The sequence below is a fragment of the Kogia breviceps genome, chromosome 2 (genome assembly GCF_026419965.1).
Source record: "Kogia breviceps isolate mKogBre1 chromosome 2, mKogBre1 haplotype 1, whole genome shotgun sequence".
Classification (NCBI taxonomy): domain Eukaryota; kingdom Metazoa; phylum Chordata; class Mammalia; order Artiodactyla; family Physeteridae; genus Kogia; species Kogia breviceps.
In genome coordinates, this window is record NC_081311.1 from 171991727 (window position 1) to 172013597 (window position 21871).

The following is a 21871-nucleotide window of genomic DNA, read 5'->3' on the forward strand; positions in this document are numbered from 1 at the left end:
GCTATGGCATGTGAAGTAAGAGTTCAGATTTTGCTTTGAGGCTAATACCTCTAATGCCCAAGACGCCAGAGTTGTAAGATTACACATTGCATGCCAGGTGACCAGCATAGAAAGGACACTGTCACCTTGGACAGAAGTGCTGAGCAGCCAGCCCACCTGAGATGCACACATTTTACCTAGTTCACCCCACGGGCCCATCAGAGCCATGGACATTCCCCAAAGCAAGAGGAAATCCTGAGAAGGAACGAGACCTACTTTCAGTCTGCAGAGTAACTATAATAACTCACCAAGTGCTTTTCTTGGCACGTGGGTCCCAGGTGGGTGTGTGCCTGATGATGTCAGAGCACCTGGGACCACCCTAGTCTCTTCAGGCAATTCTCGGGGCCCCAGGCATCTAAAAGTAATCCGGGCTCTGAGAAAGTAATCAGTGGTAAGTGACTGATTACAATGCTTCAGGGACCCATTACTCTATAAAGGACTTTTTGTTCCAAAGCAACTTTGAGAATCTTTTCCCCACCTACCCGGCCCCCATGATGATGATGATGTGTTAGACATGGTCTAGAGCATGTGGAGGACGTGGGATACTTTCCGTGGGATAGTATAAAAAAGCTTGATGAAATTCATCTTCTCATACCATTTGTTCACCCTATTTCTTCCCTTTATCTAACTCAAATTTTTTTTTTTTCTGTTTTTTTTCCAGAACCCATCTCAGCTTTTGCAGGTGAGGATTTTAAAGGTAAAAAAGTTCTTTTTAAATTTCTGCATGCCTTTTCCTTCCCCCCATGTGATATGAATTTGGTGGAGGCAATAAGCCTCCAAATTTGACAAAGCTCACAAGAGAAAATAGATGCCACACCTTCTCACCACTAGATGGCGCCAACAACACCTGTAGATGCAGGGAAAGGGGGATCGAGACCCTCACTGTGTCTTCTTTAATTAAAGTTTAGAAACCTGTAATAGAGACAAATAGGTTACAGATAAACCTTTCAGCCTTGCACTGTCCAGCAGAGAGCAATGAGCCTGAAAATGCGTGAGTGGTGAGAAAGGAGAGGCTGTGGGGAGACTGAACAACAACAAAAAAGTCAGCAGTAAATTAAAAGTGAAATGAGGTGGCAATGACTTATTTTCGCCTGAAGATGGTTTCTTTCCAGTCACAGGGTACCAAGGCAGCGGTCTCAATTAACCCTCAGTGAGGTACACTGGTGGGCAGTTTTGTGAGGGAAGAAAGTTAGGGGAAACACACAAGGAATGATAATCCAAAGGGGGGAAAGTTGCAAAACTCAGGAGCTGGTGTCTGATTAAGGAAAGAAGGAGGCTCATTTGGTGACTGGAGTTAGAGCACTTGAAATACAAGACGGAAGAACAGAAAAGGGCATTTTATCCCTAATAAGGTAACTAGAGAGAGCAGGGCCAAGAAAGAGGAATGTGGGATGCTTGCCTTATCCAGGGAGAGAAGAAAGACCTCCAAACTTGGGGATGCTAATGTCTGTGCTGTTTACTGCAGTAGATTTCACATTTCACCCTCTTTGCAGTCCTCTTGGTTGACGCTGCTAACATTTCCACCCGGGTTCCAATGCTAAGCATTTAGAAGCCACTCTATAAATGCTTCACTTGAGTTGGCTGCGGGGGAAAGCACACCTCAGAGACACTCACCCTCACCTAAGGACGGAACCCGTTTTATGCAAACCGTCGTGAGGGTTTCGGTGCTCTGTTTGTATTGGCTGGCCTTAACCCCACAGGTGACAGCATTTCAGAGGTAAGGGAAGTCATTTTTGTGTCTGAAGTCTAGACTCATCATCTTCACTCTCAGTAATCTGTCCAGCTCTGGCTGGAGAGAGATGACTTCCTGGGTTGCCACCTAGATGTGCTCTCTGGCTCCAAATCATCTCACCCAGTTTGCCACCACTCAGCCACAGCCCTGAGACAGTAGCTGAGGAAGAGGACAGCAGCACGGGGAATAGCAGACCTACCTACGTAGAATATCTTTTCTTTCTTTTTCACCTTTCCTCGCCTCTTAAACCCCATACCCACTCCCCCCTCCCTCCGCTGTACATTTTAAAGTATTAAGAGTATTCATGTGCATTTGTTGTTAATGTGAATCTAAAAGTATTGGAAGGAAAGCTGAGATCAAAACTGAACGGCTTGGAGTAGAGTTGAATTCAAGTTCTAACTTTCGGGACCCAAGGTAACGTTGACGCTCGGGCAGTGAAACTTGCTTATGTTGTTTCACATGACTTTGACTGATCGTTGAGACTCAAAGCTCCCAGGAAAGGCTGGTTACAGACTTACAGCCGCTGCTGCAGACACTGTGCTGTGTGAGCACACATGTCTGGGTCCATGAATGACACGTACGGTGGCTAAGCGCTTTGCTTCTGTAGGAGAATAAACAAACCAGGGCACATGTGCTGTCCCGGAGGCTGTGTCTACCATGAGTGTCACAGACCAGTCGTGTTCTCTTGTAAAAAATATATATATAAATAAAACAGCCTCAGAGCCTCAGTGCTCAGTTAGCCAAAATAAACACAGGGCTTAGAGACTCGAAGGTAAGAATTTCCAGTGCACTCCCGATGGGCTGCTTTGGGGGTTAAGCAAAGGCAGCCCACGAGTGGCATGGATTGGCCTACGGCTGTTGTCTTGAGAAATAACGAGCGTCTTTGGAAGGAGGAAACCAAGCTGTGGGGAGCAGAGACTTGGCTCAGGAGTCAAGAGCAGGATAGGAGTTGAGAATGGACGGTTTCAATTACATCGGCAAGTTTTACAGGGAACTCTGACTTGGTAGCCAGATGAACCCAGGGCCAGGGAGGCTTCTATTGGGTTGAGGCGCCTCTGACCTCAGCAGGCACCTCTGGATTTTGACTTGAGCAAAGCCTTCCATTTGGGAGAGGAAAGCGGACCGTTCGCTCCATCTAAACTACTCACGTCTTCTGGTCAGGGCAGCAGCAGCCCTCTCTTGCTGGGGGTGTGCATCCCTTGGGGATTAAACCAGGCTTTCACTCAAAAAGAGAAACAGAGAAATCAGGTTTGGGCAAGCAGGATATGGAAAGTTGATGGTGAAACGATATTAACAACAGGCGTATATATTGTTAGTATGTTTTTTTGAATTGGGGTTGTTTTTCTTTTCCATTATATATTAACCACGGGACAGAAGCAATCTTATTCTTTAGGAGAGATCTATGTGTACCAGGTAAATCTTTAAGGAAAGGCAAAAAAAGTGGCCTCTGGACCGGACCTTATTAGATAGTCTTGATCTTTTATATTTTGAAGTGTCTTTCATTTTCTGCCACTTACTCATTTCTTGCCATAGAACATTTGCTTTTCATTCAAATCGCCTTGTGTCTTCTGCTTGGGGTGTATACTTTGATTGCATACCGGGGTATGAGTCAGTAGTGAGGAGAAACAAGCCACGGAGAAAAAGAGAGCCGTGTAGAGAAGGGATGAGGAGGAGAGAGTGAATAAGCTACGTTGTCGTGTGATGTTTAAAGAGACTTTTTTTTGCTGTTGTTCTAAACAATGTAGCCTGGGTGTGCTTTTCTTTTTTCTTTCTTCCTTTTCTTTTTTAAAAGCACTGGCTATAGACAAAGTGCCATCATGTATCTTGTTCTAGAATTTGAGCTTTTTTACAAATGAAAAACTGTGTAGGGGTCAGGGGATGGGGGAAAACCGAAAAGGGGTGTAATTAAGGTGATGGATTATTTTTTCTTAACCAACACTTTCTTCTTTCAATAAAAGTAAAAAGAGTAATGAGGAAGCCAGTAAAAATATATAAAGCCCATAATCAGAAAGTTCTGTAGTTGTTAACCAGCCAGTTATTTTTAGCAGGTCGCAGTGGAAGCAAGAGTTCTTATTCATGTTAGAGGCTGTGGGCTTTGAACAAAGCCGGAGCAAAGAGACAGAGTCTGGTACCCTACCTGTCAGAGACCCATGGAAATCCCAGGCATGGGGGCAGGCAGTGAGAGTGAAGGATTCAGAAGTGCTGCGTCTACCACTGATGGGTGCTAAAGGGAACATCAGTAGCTCCTGTTCAAGCCTGTGAACATGGGTTTTATGCCTCAGACCAGCTCTGAGGGCCGTCGGGCCCATCTCTTGGGTCTCACCTTGTGCAGTCCTCGGCAGTTTTCAGCCAGGTAAAACCAGGAGAAAGAGGACAGCGCAGGCTATCTCCTGGGCATAGAGGGGACCCATTTGGGGCTAATGACAGAGCTGGCTGAGGTTTGACCCTGTGCATCAGGTTTTCAGTTCTGTTTGTGTGGTACCAGCTGGCCCACCTCCGCCGTTTCCCGCCCCCATCTCTCTGTCCCCACCCTCTTCCCCGGCCGATCTGCCAGTTGGCTGCCTCCCGAGGCTTTGTCCCCCAGTGCGATGAGCCACATCCCAGGGCACAGCACGTGGGGCTGGCCTCAAATTCCCATTCCCTCTTTCTTTGGCGTGCCCCCCTCCCGCGGCTCTCTGGCTCTCTCGACTAGAAGCACTTGCGAAACACAGTGAGGGTTAATCGGCGTTCCTGCAGTAATCTCCTGATGAAAGGCGGGAGAAGTATTCCTAAACCCTGCCAGGGCTCCAGATAGACAGCTGTGGGGTGTGACTCCTTCTCCTTGGCCCCCTCCCCCTGACGTGCCCAGCTGCCAGATCGGGGCTAGGTGTTGCTGAGCCGGGACACCTGGAGATGAGAAGTGTGTGACCCGCTCACTGCCTGGCTGTGTCTGCTCGCCTGAGGGGGTGCCGAGGCATCCTTTGTGAGGTTCAAGTCGCAGAGGCCCGACGCGCTCCTTCCCCCCGGCATGTTTACCATTCATCTAAACAGCTGCCCACGTCAGTTCCTCTAAGGGGAGAAGGAATTTCTTTTCGCTGACTTCTCCTCTCTCCAGGAACAGAAAGGACAAGCCTTAGTTTCAAAGAAGTAGCCTAGGGCTTCCCTGGTGGCGCAGTGGTTGGGAGTCCGCCTGCCGATGCAGGGGACACGGGTTCGTGCCCCGGTCCGGGAGGATCCCACATGCCGCTGAGCGGCTGGGCCCGTGAGCCATGGCCGCTGAGCCTGCGCGTCCGGAGCCTGTGCTCCGCAATGGGAGAGGCCACAACAGTGAGAGGCCCGCAAAAAAAAAAAAAAAAAAAAAAAGAAGTAGCCTATGCATAGCGCAGGCAGATCAGCTCAGTGCTCTGTGACCACCTAGAGGGGTGGGATAGGGAGGGTGGGAGGGAGACGCACGCAAGAGGGAGGGGATATGGGGATATATGTACCCATATAGCTGATTCACTTTGTTATACAGCAGAAACTAACATACCACTGTAAAGCGATTCTACTCCAATAAAGATGTTAAAAATAAATAAATAAATAAAAGGAGTAGCCTAAGTGCCACCAAAGAGAGGACAAGTGTCTGAGACTTCGGCCAGCCACAGATCTGAGTTTAAGGGGGTTTAGACAGATGTGGGAGACCACCAGGTCTCCTGCTAACCTAGTGGAAACCTTCGGGTGATCCCCACACACACCGAGTGCGAGGCAACCCAGAAGAGTCATTTCACAGGGAAATTATGCACTTCTGCATTCTTTTTCCCACCAGATCAGTGGGCGTGACCACATTCTTTGCCTCTCTTCTGTAAACTTTTCTAGAGGGGCCAGCCTTCTCTTTTGTTTGTTTAATCTCACAAATTACGTAAAGTCTTTCATCTGCAATGCCCCTTCACCAGCTCTTCGTTTTCAACCTATGCATAAAAGACTGCAGACAGGCCAGGCCTGAAACAGTTCTGACTTGCAATGAGCCTTTTTGTTTTTTCCCCTCTGAGAGGTGATTTACCTTTGGTGTCTTTCGAAACATTTCTTTTGGAAACCTGGGTGACTCCTCCAGGTCCGGAGGACGTGTCATAAACTTAGCTGTAGGAGATGCTGCCTCTTTCCGGTGATTCAGTGAGACCTTGACTGAGACGGTCCTCAGACAGCTTCCGACAGAAGTAAGAGGCAAGAACGGGGAGGGCTGCTTCGTGTTCCATCCCTACGTGGTTAGGACAGGGGTCTGCACACTTTTTCTATAGAAGGACAGATCGTCAATACGTCGGGCTTTATGACACTCTGTCACCACTACTCGCTGCCACTGTAGCACGAAAGTAGCCAGAAGCCCCATGTAATGAGGGTGGCCGTGTTCCAAGACGTGCAGAAATCGGCGGCAAGCCAGATTTGGTTCTCTGACCTCTGGGTTCCAGCACGGGCGGAGGATTTGGCCCACGTGCTTCCCGGCCTGACCCTGCCACTTCCCAGCGGTGTGAGCTTCCTCGGAGGGCTCTGAGCCATCTCTAGGGTTTCACTGTGTGCTGCCCCCCGCCCTCCTCCTCCGTTTTCCTACAGGTATAGAACTGGGAGAAAAATCACTTATCCTCTCAGGTTCTCAGCTCTCCCATCTGAAAGTCATGAAGCATAAAGATGATTCACCGTATAGCCCAATGCCTGGCACCCCGGAAGTGTCTAGTCATTATAGCTGTAGTTATGGCCACATTTCCCAACTGCTTATTAATTCTGTGACCCTGTTTGCACAATAGGAATGGAAGAAAGCTACTGACAGTGTCATTTTTTCCGCCATATTTTCCTTCCATGCATGGGTTCTTAGAATTTGTTTCTCAAAATTCAAATTCTCCACCTTCACATTACCGCCTTCTCCAGGGGGCTCAGAACTTTACAGGTGGAAGCCTGCTCAACCTTGCAAATACACTCGGAGTTACTGACTAAATTTCTGTTTCTCATTATCTCACACGATGAGAAAACTTTATGGAAAATTAGAAGGTAGAAATTAATGAATAATAGAAGAGGCGTTGAAAGCATTTTTCAGTTGGGGGGAAAACAAAGTATGTGAGTAAGTGGGGGACGTTAGAACAGTCAGAGGGGACATCCAGGTCCTCACATCACCAGTGCTGGGCAAGGTTGAAGTCACCTGCATTCTTTCTGCCATCCTGGGGGACATGGTCCTGGTTCCTGTGTTGTGAAGCAAAGGCCCAGCCATCCCATATGGCCGAGGGGGGCAAGTGGGGCTAAAATGCAGCCACTCACCAACCTGGGTACCTGGTGCGGGCAGCGTCTGCCCAAAGGGGGCACCTTTTTGCAGTTTGACTTAGAGGCATGGTATGAGCTAACAGAGTCTAACACTTTCCAAGAATAACTATTCTATGAAGTACCATTAGGTCATCAACATTTTTTCCAGGGAGTCTGAATGTAGGTCCAAAGTTCATTCCTCCATTCATCTGTCCACTCATTCATCTAATCACCCACCCATCCATCCATCCATCCATCCATCTGTCGGACATACCTGGGATTGCTGCTGTTATCTGGAAAGGCGCTTTGAAAGGGGATTTGGGGCTTCCCTGGTGGCGCAGTGGTTGAGAGTCCGCCTGCCGATGCAGGGGACACGGGTTCGTGCCCCGGTCCGGGAGGATCCCACATGCCGCGGAGCGGCTGGGCCCGTGAGCCATGGCCGCTGAGCCTGCGCGTCTGGAGCCTGCGCTCCGCAATGGGAGAGGCCACAGCAGTGAGAGGCCCGCGTACCGCAAAAAAAAAAAAAAAAAAAAAAAAAAAAAAAAAAAAAAAAAAGGGGATTTAACCCCTATTGATCTATTACCTTCCTTTTCTCTGGCTAACAAACCACAGCCTCGTTAGCACACAGCCCCTGAAGACTGCCACAGAGCCAGGTTTCAAACCAGCGAACCACCAGCCTGTGGGAGCTGAGTCTCTTTAGCTGGAGAGTGTCCTAAGAAACTCTGGCCCTCATGCAGGTCATCAAAATTGCCTGAAGGGGGGAGGGGTGAGAGGAGGGCTGTTAGGTGTATCCTCTCTTTTCTGACTCCTTTAACAATAAAAGCACAAATTCATATGGTATGTTTTCTCATTTCTCCAAACAACTGTCCAAGGAAAAAGTTTAAGGAACCAATGTGACACCCACCAAATGGCTTTCGTCACTAAAATTTTCTACATGGCAATCATTTCTGGGGAGGAAAGTGTTCGCGGGAAAGGGGAAGGGGGCTTTATAATAAAGTGGAGTTTGTCTTCCAAAACAGAGCAGAACTTGAGGCCAGGGGTCTATCTCTGATTCTGAATCTGTAATCCACAGAATGCGATTTCTCCTTCCCCAGCGGGTCCCTAGATCCTCCCCACTGAATGCGATTTCTCCTTCTCCAGAGGGTCCCTAGATCCTCCCCACTGAATGCGATTTCTCCTTCTCCAGCGGGTCCCTAGATCCTCCCCACTGAATGCGATTTCTCCTTCTCCAGCGGGTCCCTAGATCCTCCCCACTGAATGCGATTTCTCCTTCTCCAGCGGGTCCCTAGATCCTCCCCACTGAGTGCAATTTCTCCTTCTCCAGCGGGTCCCTAGATCCTCCCCACCGTGCCCCAACTTTGTCTCTCTCATAAGCAGCCCTTTAGGAATCACATGAAAGCCCCGGCCCCGGCGCGTGGAGCCCTAGGGGATGTATTTAATGTTGAGAACCAGCATTTTGGCTGAGGGAAAGCAAACCTTTGAACTGAGACTATGCGGTGTTGGTGGAAGCATGAGCACTTGTGGCTGTTTTCTGCTTGACAAAAATGTGTGCTCTTGCTTTGTGGTCTAGTCAGGCGCTTCAGAGGGGAAAGTTAATCCCTGTGGATTTACCGCCTTCCTTTCCTCTCACGGTGAGCTGCTGCCGCCTCATTAGAGAATGGGTTTCACCGTGGAGCCAAATCGAAATCAGAGGCAGACCCGAGGACACCCTCTGGGGAGAGGCGGTGGCACAGAGGGACTTGGAGCCCATCTCTGCACACTTTGTTGTCGGCCGTGCATTCTTCTGAGCCCACATGAAAATCCAGGGGCAGGATGGTTGCCAGGCAGCAGATACTCTTGGTGACCTGAATAATGAGTTGACACCAGTTCCTTGTGACTCAACGAGCTGGCCATTTCAAGGAGCCACTTTCAGTGCCTCGCTTTCTCTTTCTGCTTCTGTGCGTAATTTTCAGTTTGGTCACAGAGAGAGAGGGGGAAGGAGGGAAGGAGGAAAAAGGAGGAAGGGAGCTTTCTCAGCTACAGTAATGACATGATTAAAACATGGAAATGGTCTGGGAATAAACAAGCATAGAGTAGCGGGTAATGAAGGAGACAGTGTAGAAAGGTGATCCTGGGATTCTGGGATCCTTTCCACCCCAGGGGCTGTGCCTGAGGCTGCCAGAGTGTATGCTGGGTGACACGTCCTTGTCACAGCTTCTCCAGCCCCGTGGCACTTCTGATGGGCCAAGAGGCTCCAAGGAACCCTGTACCTCGGCAGAAGGGGATCCCTAAAACTAGAGGAACCAGTGAGTGTTTAAAAGCTGGGAAGATGGGCAGGCTCTGAGAGATTTTCCAAGAAAAACGCTCTCATTTTTCTGATGTCTTCTGGGAAGACATCAGAAGGTCTGACTCACCCCTCAGCTAGTCCCCAAATCAAAAAGAGGTGCTCTGGGGTTTGGGTTACAGGAGCTGGCAAACACTGACTCAGAAGTAGGAGTCTTCACCTCAGTTCAGTCTTTTAATCACGAGCATTTATGGAGAGCCTTCTTGGTGCATACCCTGAGGTAGAAACCAAGATGAGAGCGAGTTCTGCTTGAGAGCTGCGCGTCTCGTGAGGGAGGCATGAAAATATCAATGAGCCTTGTCTGAGTCTTGAGCAGAGATCCACCCACAGAGTAGGACCAACGGTGCACGGAGAGGGCAGCAGCAACTCCCGGCCGTGGCTCCCACCTGGGGTATCGCATGGATGGAGAGGATACATCTTTCTGGCCACCCTTACTTGATGTAGGCAGCTAGGGAGGAATTTTTCATAGGTTAAGCATACATCATTTTTCAGAAGTAAAGATCATGTCTGGTTTTGGCAAGCTCAAAAGCTTAGTCCCACTCTGGGCCAGATTCTCATCTGATGTAAATGGTAGGGAGAATCAAGTTGTAGCACTGTTTTGCATCAAATGGGACTCTAGCCAGTGTTTCCCCAGAGTTACCCTGGGCTTAAATCTACAACATCCATCTCCATGGCAACCAGAGGCTAGCCAGTGAATGTGGTTGCCTTCTAAATCCTCTGCTAGCTTCTCTTCCGTCCTCTGTCTTTTCCGTGATTAGAATGATCTCCCTCCCTTTGCTCTCACTTACTCTCACTCTCACATACCTACTCTCGTTTTGCACTCACATTTCTTGGTTGCAACTTCCTTCCAATCAGCTTTTTAAATCCTCCATTCAATTAAAAAAATGAAGATGCACTACTCATTGCTTGACAGTGGTAATTGACCTGTTTAGACAAGACCAGGCTGATTTTCAGTGGGCATGGAAGCCTTGGCAAACCAAAGTGGAATTCCCCTTCAAGTCTAGCCAGCCTAATTAATACATTGTTTGAGAATGCTGGCCAGCCAGACCAAATTTTATATTTCCGCCCATTCGGAGAATCAGTGCTATGGAATCCCAGAAGTCATATCAGCATCACTTACTTGCATGTATTCCTCTGTGTGTGTGTGTGTGTGTGTGTGTGCACGCGCGCATGTGTGTGTGATGTGTGTGAACCATAATGCTTCTATATGTTATACAGTAATTGTGGTTTAACAGAAAGAAGAAAAGAGTTTTGGAATCACACAGCTCTTGGTTGGTTGAATATCGAACTTCCCACTTGCTTGCTGTATAACCATTCATTTAACCTCTCTGAGCCTCTATTTCCTCACCTGTAAAATGGGTCTGACAGTACCTACCTCATAGGGTTGTAAGTAGGAAATAATATCAATCATTGAAAAGTGCTTGGCACACACTAAATACTCAGTACCATCTTATTCCCCTGTCTCCTTCCCTCTCCACTCCAAAGCATGTGTGTGTTTCTTTTCTTTTCTTTTCTTTTTTAAAAATTAATTTTGGATTAGTCTGCATGCTCTCAGCCTAGCAACACTCTTCTGTGTCTCTCCACCAGGGGGCACCCTCCTACCGGGGGCCGAGCCCACAGTGGACACGGTGCCCGTGCAGCCCATCCCAGCCTACTGGTATTACGTTATGGCCGCCGGGGGCGCCGTGCTGGTGCTGGTCTCCATCGCGCTGGCCCTGGTGCTCCACTACCACCGGTTCCGCTATGCGGCCAAGAAGACCGATCACTCCATCACCTACAAAACCTCCCACTACACCAACGGGGCCCCTCTGGCGGTGGAGCCCACCCTAACCATTAAACTAGAGCAAGACCGCAGCTCGCACTGCTGAGGGCCGAAGCAAGGACGGCACCCAAAACAAACAAGAAAGACTGCAAACACGTTGCCTCGATTTTGCACTTTTTTCTCCTCGCCTAGTCTCTGTGTGAACGCTCAGACATCTCTCTCTCGGTGCCCAAACCCTGTGCGCTCGTATCCGTCCTGACCATCCTCCTTGGGTTCTTTTGTTTGTTTTCCTTTTGTTGATTCCAAACCAACCCACCCCAGCTCTAATGCTGCATCTTGGAATACGAGAAGAGATACACCCCTAAGCACTTCACAACTCAAGGCTCAGCTGGTTACCTTCCAGAGACTGGTTCCCTATTTCTTCCCCTTGCCTTATCCCATCCCTCCTCTCGGTGGGCAGTCAGTCGGCCAGGAGACTTGAGGGGAGACCCAGATCTGTGTGTTTGTACGTGGTATACATTTGCACGTGTGACTAGCTCTGTGTGTGCGTGGGTGTGAGAGAGAGACTGGCTCATTGCAGGGGGGGGGAGTGTGGGGGTGTGTTCAGAGAGGGCCCCCTTTAACTCTTGTGTTACTTCTCCATGTTCCAGAAAATAATATACTGTACTAGTTTTGTTTACTTGGAGAAGAGATTGAAGCTTTTTGTTGCCTTATCTAGCTCTGGCTGGGTTTCTGTTGGCTACCATTGTCATCTCCAGGTACCTAAAAAACTAGAGGCCGCGTGAAAAGAAGTGTGGCCCCTCTCATTCCTATGCCCATGCCCAACCCACCTGACCCAAGAGGAAGGTTCCCCCACTGCACTCAGACATGACCCCTTGTCCTGTCTCGGGCGTCTTTGAAGTCACATGACAACAGCCATTGGGTGCGTGTGGAACCATTTCTACTTCCAGCACTGAAGCAAATCTGTCTCATGTTGCCTTATGAAAGAGAAGCTCATAATGAATGTTTAGCTTTTATTGGTTAAGTCCAATCTTGGAATAAGTCATCGAGAATAACAAATCTGAGACTGATGTAGGAAAAGCAGTAGCCTGTTGAGAGCAGGAGAGATGGAGGAGAAGGATGAAATGTTGTCTTTAAAAAACGTCCTTGCCCCCTGGGCATTGCCCTGCTTAGGATGGGATAGAGTAAGAAGGTTAAAAAAACGTATTCTTTGGTGTCCTATTGATCATTGTAATAGCATTTGTAAAATGTGGGGGGAAAGGGGTCATTTGCTTTCCTTTCATGGTGTTAATGGGTGCCTGAATGTATAGCCACTAAAATATATGGCTGTTCACCTGACTTATTTGAATATTGTGAGAGAATAAAAAGTTATCCGTTTTTAAAAATGTACCAGTGTACTACCCCTTAAAGCATTCATGGCATCTGGCAAATACACCCTTATAGGCTGGCCTGGCATTTCCAGATGTTGCTGCATCGTCAGGAGAAGGTATAATGAAGATAAATCCTTTGCTGCCCATTCGTCCTCTCTAAACAACGCAGGGAGAGGGATATTAGAGATAAATTGCCTAATGATATTGTACGAAGGATAGATTCGATAATGAAGTCAATTTCACTGATAGAAAATGCGTATTTGAACGAGATTGTCAGTGTACTGGGGCTCAGCCTTGGGGGTGTTTATTTCTCACCTTCCTGCTAGGAATCCACTGAGGAAGTGTAAGATTCTCTCCAAAGATGGTTGCCTGGGCTGAAAGCCTCCAGGTACCTTCTGAGAACAAAATACTAATGATTTTTTTTTTTTTTTGGCTGCTTGGGAGAGAGAGAGAGAGAGACTCTTAGCATTCTTTCGGAATATCCACATAGATCCCTCCAACACACACACACTCACTTTTGCATCTGGTTTGTTTCATCCTCCTGAAAGAATGGTGCTCTCCCACTCTTATTCTATTTCAAAGAGCTGGTCTGTCTCAACCACAGCAGCCCTGCCAGGAAAAAAGATGAAAGACTAGAGCATGAGCCACCTTGAGATTTCAAGAAGTGTCTTACCCCAGCTGAAGATGGAGAAAGAAGGATGGAGTGAGGGAGGAGGGGTGGCAGGAAAGCATGGATACCTTATGATGACTTCCATGCCAATCACTAAGGGCTTTTTGTCTCAAGTATCTGTATCCAGTGATGCATTTGGGGGTCAGGCATCCCTTGAAGTGATTGACATCCCTCTAAGCACCCCATGGAGGCGTGGTGTCAGGAAATTACACCTGGAAAGTCTAGCCAGTGTAGGAACTGTTACTGTACACCCTAGAGGATTTCCCTGCTTTAAAAGAAGATGACAACAACTTTGTGAAATTTGCTGTATCTTTATCTGATGCCCCGTGTGGCATCATCTTTATGTACATGCTGTCGCTGAGAATATGAGACTGCTTAAATCTCTGTGACTCCCATAATGCACTTCAGCTGGGGATGTCACACTTCTCTCTCTGTCTCTCTCTCTCTGTCTCTCTCTCTCTCTCTGCTCTTGCAGCCCAAGTGACTTTCATAGTATTATCCAGGTACTATGCTAAAAGGGAAGCTCTTCTGTTAAATGTCATGCCTTGCAGCTTTAAAAAGCAAAATCTGTATTTCATGGAGGGCGGGGAGGGTCCCTCTCTTCTAAGAAAAATAGACTGGACAGGTGAATGCATGCATGCATGTTTAGAGTTGCTTCTCAGAAGACAAAGAGGTGATAGCAACGATTAAAAAAATTACTGAATGAATGAATTGAAGGTCTAGCTCAGGCTGGTACAGTATTTGCCTTAGTAGAGCTTTCATGTTAACAGCTCCGGGAGGGAAACCCTTACCTCTGGGTTAAAAATCCCTTCCTTGATATTACGCTAGCAATTGCTATCCCCTAATTGCCGGTGAAGGCAGAAAAAAGAATAAAAAGGATCATAGCATTGCCATTGACAAAACAGAATGCTGAAAGTCAATTGTCTTTTCCTTTGTCCCACATTTTTGGGATGAAAGCCAGAATAGGATAGGAAACCCAGTAATATTTCTGAGGTTGATACCCCATCTTTAAGAAGACCCTGTCTTTAAAAATGAAACTAGCAGGCAAGTAAACACCTGAATAATCGAAAATTACCAAAGAACAACAAGAAAACTTAAAGATTTTTACTTCCTATTCTTATCCCCTCGCCCTATAACTGTGACATCTCTTGCATTGCTCAGTTGCCTGTGTGTCAAAATAACTTGTGGACATCGGAAACTATTTGAATGTGTATTGTGTGGAATGTAATAAAGTGATGATATTTTTATACAAACACCTGGGGTTTTTTTTTTTTTTTTCCACCTTGGCTTGTGAGAACAAAGTTGAAATGTAGGCTGTGAAAGAACTGATGTTTCCAAAGTTTATACATCGCCTTCTGAGCCACAGGGCATTTCTGTGGGAGGTAGGTTCTCCTTGAGGCTGAATGCCAGCTTCTCCTTCTTTTATTTTTTATTACTGCTTGTTAGGAGTTTTATCCAATTTGTGCAGCTGAGCCAATTTTTATGATTGGTGTGGGATTTTGCAAAAGTTGCTAAGTGCTAAATTACTCAATGTGATTCCACAAAATTTCTCTTGATGGCAAATCCCCGGAGATTGGACTCTACTTTCAAAGGGCCCCCCCCGGGGGGGGGGCGGGTGGGATGAGGAAGCTGAATCATGTACTCAGCTCTGCATAGACAGATAGCTTCCTTTGGAGAAGTAGTGACATCTTACCCCTTGCCTACCAAATGATTCCTTCCACGGAGACGTCAATCTCCAATTTATGAGCACTTTCCTAGACAAAACAGGAACTTGTAGCATGTTCAGGCTCGAAGGTATTCCAGACTTCGGAGCAAGTTAGGAAGATAATTATATGATTACTGTGAACCTGGAAATATCATGGTGGAACATTTTATAAAAGGAACAATTCTATAACAACTTTGAGGAGGGCGACTTGGGGAAACTTACTCAAAAGCCAGAGCTTACGGACGAGTATTTTTCTTTTGGTTCTCTTTCTTGAGTAGTTAGTGATACAGTTATATAAAATATTTCTGTCTGAGGGGTATTAGGGGCAAAAAAAATCTAGGAAAGACAGCCTCCCAGCTATTCAGTGTTTCTAGATGGTGGTCAAAAGAGGTGGTGAAAGAATTTCCCATCACTCCCTGTTCGTGGGGTGTATTAGAAGCATTCCATCAACCCCAGAGCCTTCCTCAGAGTCTGAGAACATCCCTTAAGGTCCCAAGAAAAGGGGCTTGTCCAGGAGATCCTATTTCTGTCAGAATCCTGCTTTTCTTCCCTTCTAAACCTAGATCCAGGAAGGAGTACTTCTTACACCTATAAACCTGCCCAAGTGGTGCTAAAGGAAACAGGCTTCTGGGTTTTCAGATCTTAACAGGCAGTGTTGTCAGTACAGATGGCTCAGTATAGATGTCACTGTCTGTCCTCTGCAGGGGAAAAGAGCAGAATATCCATGTTTAGAGCATTGTTTGTTCCTCTAATGACAAGCATCAGTACCCATTTTGTCTACATAACATTTGGCTATTCTTAAAGCCATTTGTTCCCATGAGCAAAAGATGAAATGAAAGCACCTCAAAAGCATTTATTTCCAGCAAAGAGCCAGGCTCAGTCAACATTTTCATGAGCTGGCCTGGGACCAAATTTGCCAGAGTGAACTGAATTAGCCATCGCTTCTGCTTCGTTAGCATTACTGGTTTTGGAGCCACCTTTGAGAATTTCATCATTGCTTTTCCCACCTTGGTTCTGATCCCAAGGCTTATTCTATGTGCACTCTCTCTTCCCCCAAATAGCAGACAGTTACGATTCTGATCTTAGGCGTCAAACACAAGCACTGTTATCCGTATGGTATTTCAGACCTAAGCCAAGCATAAATGTTACAGGAATTGTATTTCCATGGGTCATAAACACCAGATGTCAAGGCCCAGGATCGTCTGTCTTGGCTCCTACCTGGCCTTATGATAGTTGAAATGTGCATTCTTACGGTTGCAGCAAGACTCTGCCCTCCTAGCCCAGATACGCGCAGCCTGGCCAATCGGCTGTGGCCCTGTGTTCGTTTTCATCACCTCTCTTCACTGACTCTGCAGTTGTTTTGCACAAACGTTGTTGGCCTTTCTGTAATCTCTGATGAAAAGAGCTTCATTTTTAAGTTTTAATTTGTCCGTGTTGTGGGCTCCACATCTGAGCGGAACTGCAGATCTGTAGGTGCGGCTTGTTTTCTCTCTTTGATTGTGTACATCACTGGGGCTCCTGCAGCTGTAATTTGCCTTTCATCCACTTCAGTGACGGCCCAAAGAAAACACAAAAGAAATCCAACCAGAGGAAAAGGAGGGGAGAGGGAAACACCAGCCAATGGTCTTATAATCAGCAGGGAAAAGATCGGCTTATCTAAATAAATTAACAGCTAGGAACAGTGTAGGATTTAATGAAGCCTGACACAGATCAGGTGCACTGGAGTATGTCTCGAGGTTCGATATAATCAGAAACCTGTGCCTTTAGAAGGCATCAGGCCACAGGCCTCAGCCAGACTACATTTGCACTGTGTGGAGGAGTTCCTTTTGGCCCCAAACTTAAGCATGGAAGAGATACAAGATTTGGGGACTTGCCAAAGAGCAAACCCCCTTTTAGCATGGTTTCTGCATGGCACACGGCAGAATCTTGGTGCTTCGGGGCAAACAGCAGAAACCATTCTTGCCCCAAGCCCAGTGGACAGGAGACCCAGAATCCTTCTGTTCTCTTTCCAGTAAAGTAATTGTTCTTGGGCTTTGCTGTCACTGATGTCCAAGCTCCCAATAAAACTAAAGTCCCACGGCATCGGACCAAGAAATAGGAAAGGCCATTTGAAGAGTCAGCAACAAACATGCTGGAGGCAAGACTGGCCCTGGGTGGGGAAAACAGCTATTCTTGGAGGCTCATGACCAGAGTCATTATGATACTGAAAAAGGCCGTTGGGGGAAAATTTAAGATGGTCTCTGGCTAGGTTTCTTTTCGTTTCTTTTTAACTTACAAGTTATACGTGACTATATCCTCAAAAAGTGCAAATAATTTTTCTAAAAAGAGGTTCATTTCATTGCTAACCAGTCCCACCCCCTCCCCAGAGGGAACCATGAGAAATTGTTCGAGGTATATATTTCCGGGCCTTGTTTTACACCTTTACAGATGTATATGTTCATGTCTAATTATGCAGTTTGCTTTGGTTGGGGTTAGTTTGGTTTTGTGTAAATAGTATCAACATTTGCTCACTTTGCTGGATAACTGCTTCTTTCCATTTGACAAAGCCTTGAGGATACTTTGCTGCACACCGATAGGTTTACCCCATCCTTTTCAGCTATTGTCTAGCATTTCGTAACATGTTGCTGTACCACAGTTTATTAACTGCTCCCCTACTGGTGGTCATTCAGGTTGTGTCTAGGTTTTCTTTCTATGATAAACAATACTGCCGTGAACATCCTTGAGGTTGCCTCTTTGTGCAAGTTTCTCTGGGATAGAATATCGGGTCAAATGGTGTGCCTGTTTACATTTTAATAGATGCTTCAGGTGGCTGAGTTTTACCTTTAAAATGAACCTGCCCCCATTTGAGAGGGTAACAAACCAGTAGACACCCTGCATTATATCCCCTGTCATGTGCAGAAGCCACATAATCTCTGTGACTATCTCTCTCTCTTTCTCTAAAGTGGGTGGAGTGCTTGCAAGGGAAGACTGAGGACAATTTTAGTTGAAGGGAATTTTAATCACAGGCACTTCTTTTAATGCTGATTTGCAGAGAATGTGAGCCTGGCTATAAGATGCAGCTCGCTGGAGCTGTGGCCACCGTAGCCTGGGAGTTAATTCTATCCCTGGTTCAGCAGGCAGAGCCCTGTTCTCCATGATTAATGAGTTCCACTTGGTTTCTTCAAAGAGTGACTGTGCTGTGCCTTGCTGTTATTTATTTATGTTTTCTACTAAAAAAATTTGTGTCAAAAACATCCTTTAAGGTCAGTGCTGCAGACAAAAATATTCCAACAGCCACAAGTAGGCCCACGTGCCAACAGAAAGTCCCTAATCCTGTGGCCTTGTGCCCAAGGGCCCCATAATGGCCCTGAGAGGAGCAGGCCTTCCTGGCTGAAAGGAGGCACCCAGCTTTTTCTGAGGAGGGTCAGGGCTAATGTGACCCGAGGAAAGGTAGTAGGAAGTGTGGTGGCTTTCCAGTGGGAGGTTTCAATGTGCAGGCAAAGCTGCTAGCCCCAGGTGGCTCTAGAGAGGAAGGACAAGTAGAAGAGAAGCCAAGGGACCCATTAGTTCAAAACACCATTTCTTCTAAGAGTTGCTACCCTTGTTTCTACTGTGCGTTTAGGCCAAGGGGTCAAAGTAATGTGACTTTGACGCTGAGCATAGCGGATTGTGTGACGGCCATATATGAGCTTTGCCAGCTTTCTCCAACCTGCCAAAAACCCAGGACTGCTGCCTCTAGGGCTTGAGGCTTGGGTATAACTCTTGGTGGCTCAGGGGAAAAGGCAGCACAAGAGTGAGGTGTGGGTGAGCAACACGGGCGCACGCACACACACAAGCTTGTTTTGTCTTCTGTGTGTAATTGTGCGAAATTGAACCCTTTTAGTATCATTAACTGACATACCCAAAGGCAAAGGCTCTGATCCAGAATGGGAATGATACGGCACCACGTCTTGGCTTTCAAGAGCAGCGGTTTCTTTCTCAGGCGGCAGGACTCATTAACTGGATGCTGGACTGGAGTTCTCCGGAACTCGCTAGAGAGCAGCCAACTCCAGTAATGAAGGGAATGCGGAGAAAGCTTTGAGCCTGAGGTGGCCTTGACCGAAGTCCTATTCTCAGTCGGCCTGCTGGTTACTGAGGCTCGTTTCAGCACAGTCTGGTACGAATCTTTTCCTCTCTTTGCATCTCCCTACTGCCACCAAGGAGCTGGGAGAAGGGATACAAGGACCCTGAGGGCCGTGTGGTCTTCCGTATCGCTTCTCCAGGGCACTTCCGACAGCTGGTACCGAGGCGGGAAGATAGTCACTAGGATGGAGACTGGGGCTGACGTGGGTTGTCAAAGGAGCCCCCAAGGTGCCACCTCAGCCTTGGCCAGCTGCAGACCAGGATCGCGAGCTCGGGAATAGTGTCCACGGGAAGCCCTGAGCTCTCACCGCCATCATCATTTCCTGGCTCTGAACTCCTCACAGGGCCACCGTCCCCTCCTCTTTCCCCAAGAAGGACCTATTCCCACCTATCTATCTACCTCTGGGTCAGCTGTGGTTCATCTTCAACCTCCACCCTCCCCTTTCTGCAGATGCACCCTCTCTCGGTGGCTCCTTTTCTTCTCCTCTGGCATTCCTGCACTTTCTCCACCTCCCTCTACCAGGGCCTCCTGCCAGAAGAGCCTGTCAGATGCCCAACACAGAGGCTTCATTGCTTGCTTCCTCCAAGTAGCTACATTTTTACAGGAGACCAAACCTAAAGTCGGAGGAATTAGTCTCTTACGTTATAACCACAGTTCTCAGCCACCAGCAAACTTTTGGGGGAAATCACCTCTTGAATGGGCAGAGAGAGGTACCTCTTTGGAAGCCCTAAAATCTTATCACAAGGTCATGGATCCTTGTGTTCAGAAGAGCCCAGCTTTTAAGTAAAGCAAACTCTCTTGGTGAGATACATGTGTATAGAGAGTTTTTTCCCAAGGACCTACAACATAGAGGGACAATCTTTAAGAAGACATTGCTGGGCTTCCCTGGTGGCGCAGTGGTTGAGAGTCTGCCTGCCGATGCAGGGGATACGGGTTCGGTGCCCTGGTCCGGGAGGATCCCACGTGCCGTGGAGTGGCTGGGCCCGTGAGCCATGGCCGCTGGGCCTGCGCGTCTGGAGCCTGTGCTCCGCAACGGGAGAGGCCACAACAGTGAGAGGCCCGCGTACCGCAAAAAGAAGACATTGCTTTTCACATTGGAAGTGGGTGAAGTTTTGTTTCTTCTCCTCCATCCTTTCACTTGTCCCAGGCAATACCAAACCTCTCCACCTGTGCAGTGTTTCCAGTTTATGCCCTCTTGAACCTTGGGACTGGAGGAGAGGAGAAATGTTAAAGCCTGGCGAACTCCCTGAAATGTGAAAATATGAGACTTTTTTCCTAACGTCTCAGGAAAAAATCAAGAATGCAGTGGAAGGGGGGACACTTTTCTCCAAACTTTTCTTATTCCTACCTTCATACCCTCAGAGAAGGTAGCCAACAAAAAAAGGGCCTCTTTCTTGTGGACATACCCATTTACAGTAATGGAGAATATCTCTGATTTCTCAAAGACCTAGAGCAAAGCAAAGATTCCAGAATTTTCCTCCATCAGCCTTACTGGTTTTTTTTCCAGCCTACACTATCATGAAGCCTATGTTTAGAAGTAAACATTTCTCTGGCGCCTCCTTTTTCTTATTTTCACGCCATCATTGGGGCTCAGTGGAGCCATTCTGGCCTCAGCTGCTCATCTGCCTCCACATTTGAAAGTATTATTAGGCCATTTCACAGCCTTCTCATTTGCAGTCAGTATTTCCAGTTCTTTTTAGTGTTTCCTCCTGATTATTTAACTAAAAATAATAGAAAATCATGTTCAAAGTCTTCTGGTATCACAAACCAAGCCCCCTTTTCTTTTCCAGCTTGAAACCATTTGAAAACTTCAAAAAAAAAAAAAATACTTTTTTCCATGACTTTGCGTAGATTTGGCTATAGCCCAAGAGATAAAAAAAACCCACGATAAAGGATCTTCTGGTGGTGTTTCTAAACTCAAGCCAAACCCAGCACGGGATGAATGGCTCTCAAGTAGCCAATGGAGGAGCTTTGGCAAACATTCGATCTGCATCTGAACTTTTGGCTCCTTATAGCAACAGGGGATAAACAAACTGAATTAGGGAAATTAAGTGTGGTAGGGAGTAGGAACCTTCAGCCAATACTAAATATTAAACTGCATTAAACACGTTGAAGGGCCAAGAAATATCCGCTAGTCCTTCATGATTTCTCATTTATTTAGATCACAGTGTTGTGTCTCCTGCTGGGATCAGAACAAAGTGACTGAGAGAATTTTCTGAAGGCTACTCCCATCTGAAAGGTCCAGTGTGATTTAGTTGACTTGGGGGTTCGGGAACTTGGAATCAAACTCAACGAGGGCTCTAAGTGGCCAAGAGCTAATCCCAAATAAATCACAGCCCCAAACAAGGTGTCGAAAATATGGCTGACTCTCAGTTCTACTGCCGAGCTCTTCAATGACTTGCTGCATTTTTCTACCCTCCTTCCCCAACTTCTTCCTCCTTGAAGAAGACGCGATGACCCCTGGTACCCTTGAAAGTGAATGGTTTCGGTGATTTCCTCTGTAGGCGTCTCTTCAATCCTTGCTTTAAAGGCCGGTTGCAGTTTTGGTGGGTTGAGTGGATATGTGGGTTAACTGGCTTCTCACCAGGTCCTGTCAGCCCTGCCTCAGCTAAGGTGGAGGCTTCAAACTTGGGGAACCATTTACTAGCTCTGTCAGTTCCTCAGTTGCCCCTTAGCAGGACTGGTTCCTAAGCTAAACGAGCAAGTATGGAAAACATGGAACCTCATGGCTTCCTTTCACCTGTCCTTTGCATGGTCTTCTCCTTCCACGGGCACCTTAAGGTGGATGCCTTCAGGTGTGACCACCTCCAGGAGAGGACAGACCCGGGGTGAAGACGGGTGGTGAGCCCTTTTCTGTAGAAGTTGCCTTGTCTACGGCCAGCCACCCTTTTCAGGGAACCCTCAGCAGAAAGGCCATCAGAGCTTTC

At 47.2% G+C, this 21871-nt stretch overlaps 1 protein-coding gene across 4 annotated transcripts in view; it reads left to right on the top strand.

The window, feature by feature from the left end:
* The window catches only part of NRP2 (neuropilin 2), a 118654-nt gene that overhangs the window by 85571 nt on the left and 11212 nt on the right, over window positions 1-21871 (top strand). The window contains exons 15-16 of one of the 4 annotated variants that reach the window (XM_059054044.2): window positions 701-721; window positions 10923-12482. In XM_059054044.2, the coding sequence (XP_058910027.1) occupies window positions 701-721; window positions 10923-11203 (302 nt within the window). In that variant the 3' untranslated portion in view covers window positions 11204-12482. Of the gene's footprint in view, window positions 1-700; window positions 737-10922; window positions 12483-21871 lie in introns of those variants that run through there. The other 3 variants (XM_059054043.2, XM_059054042.2, XM_059054041.2) reach the window with 3 other exon arrangements.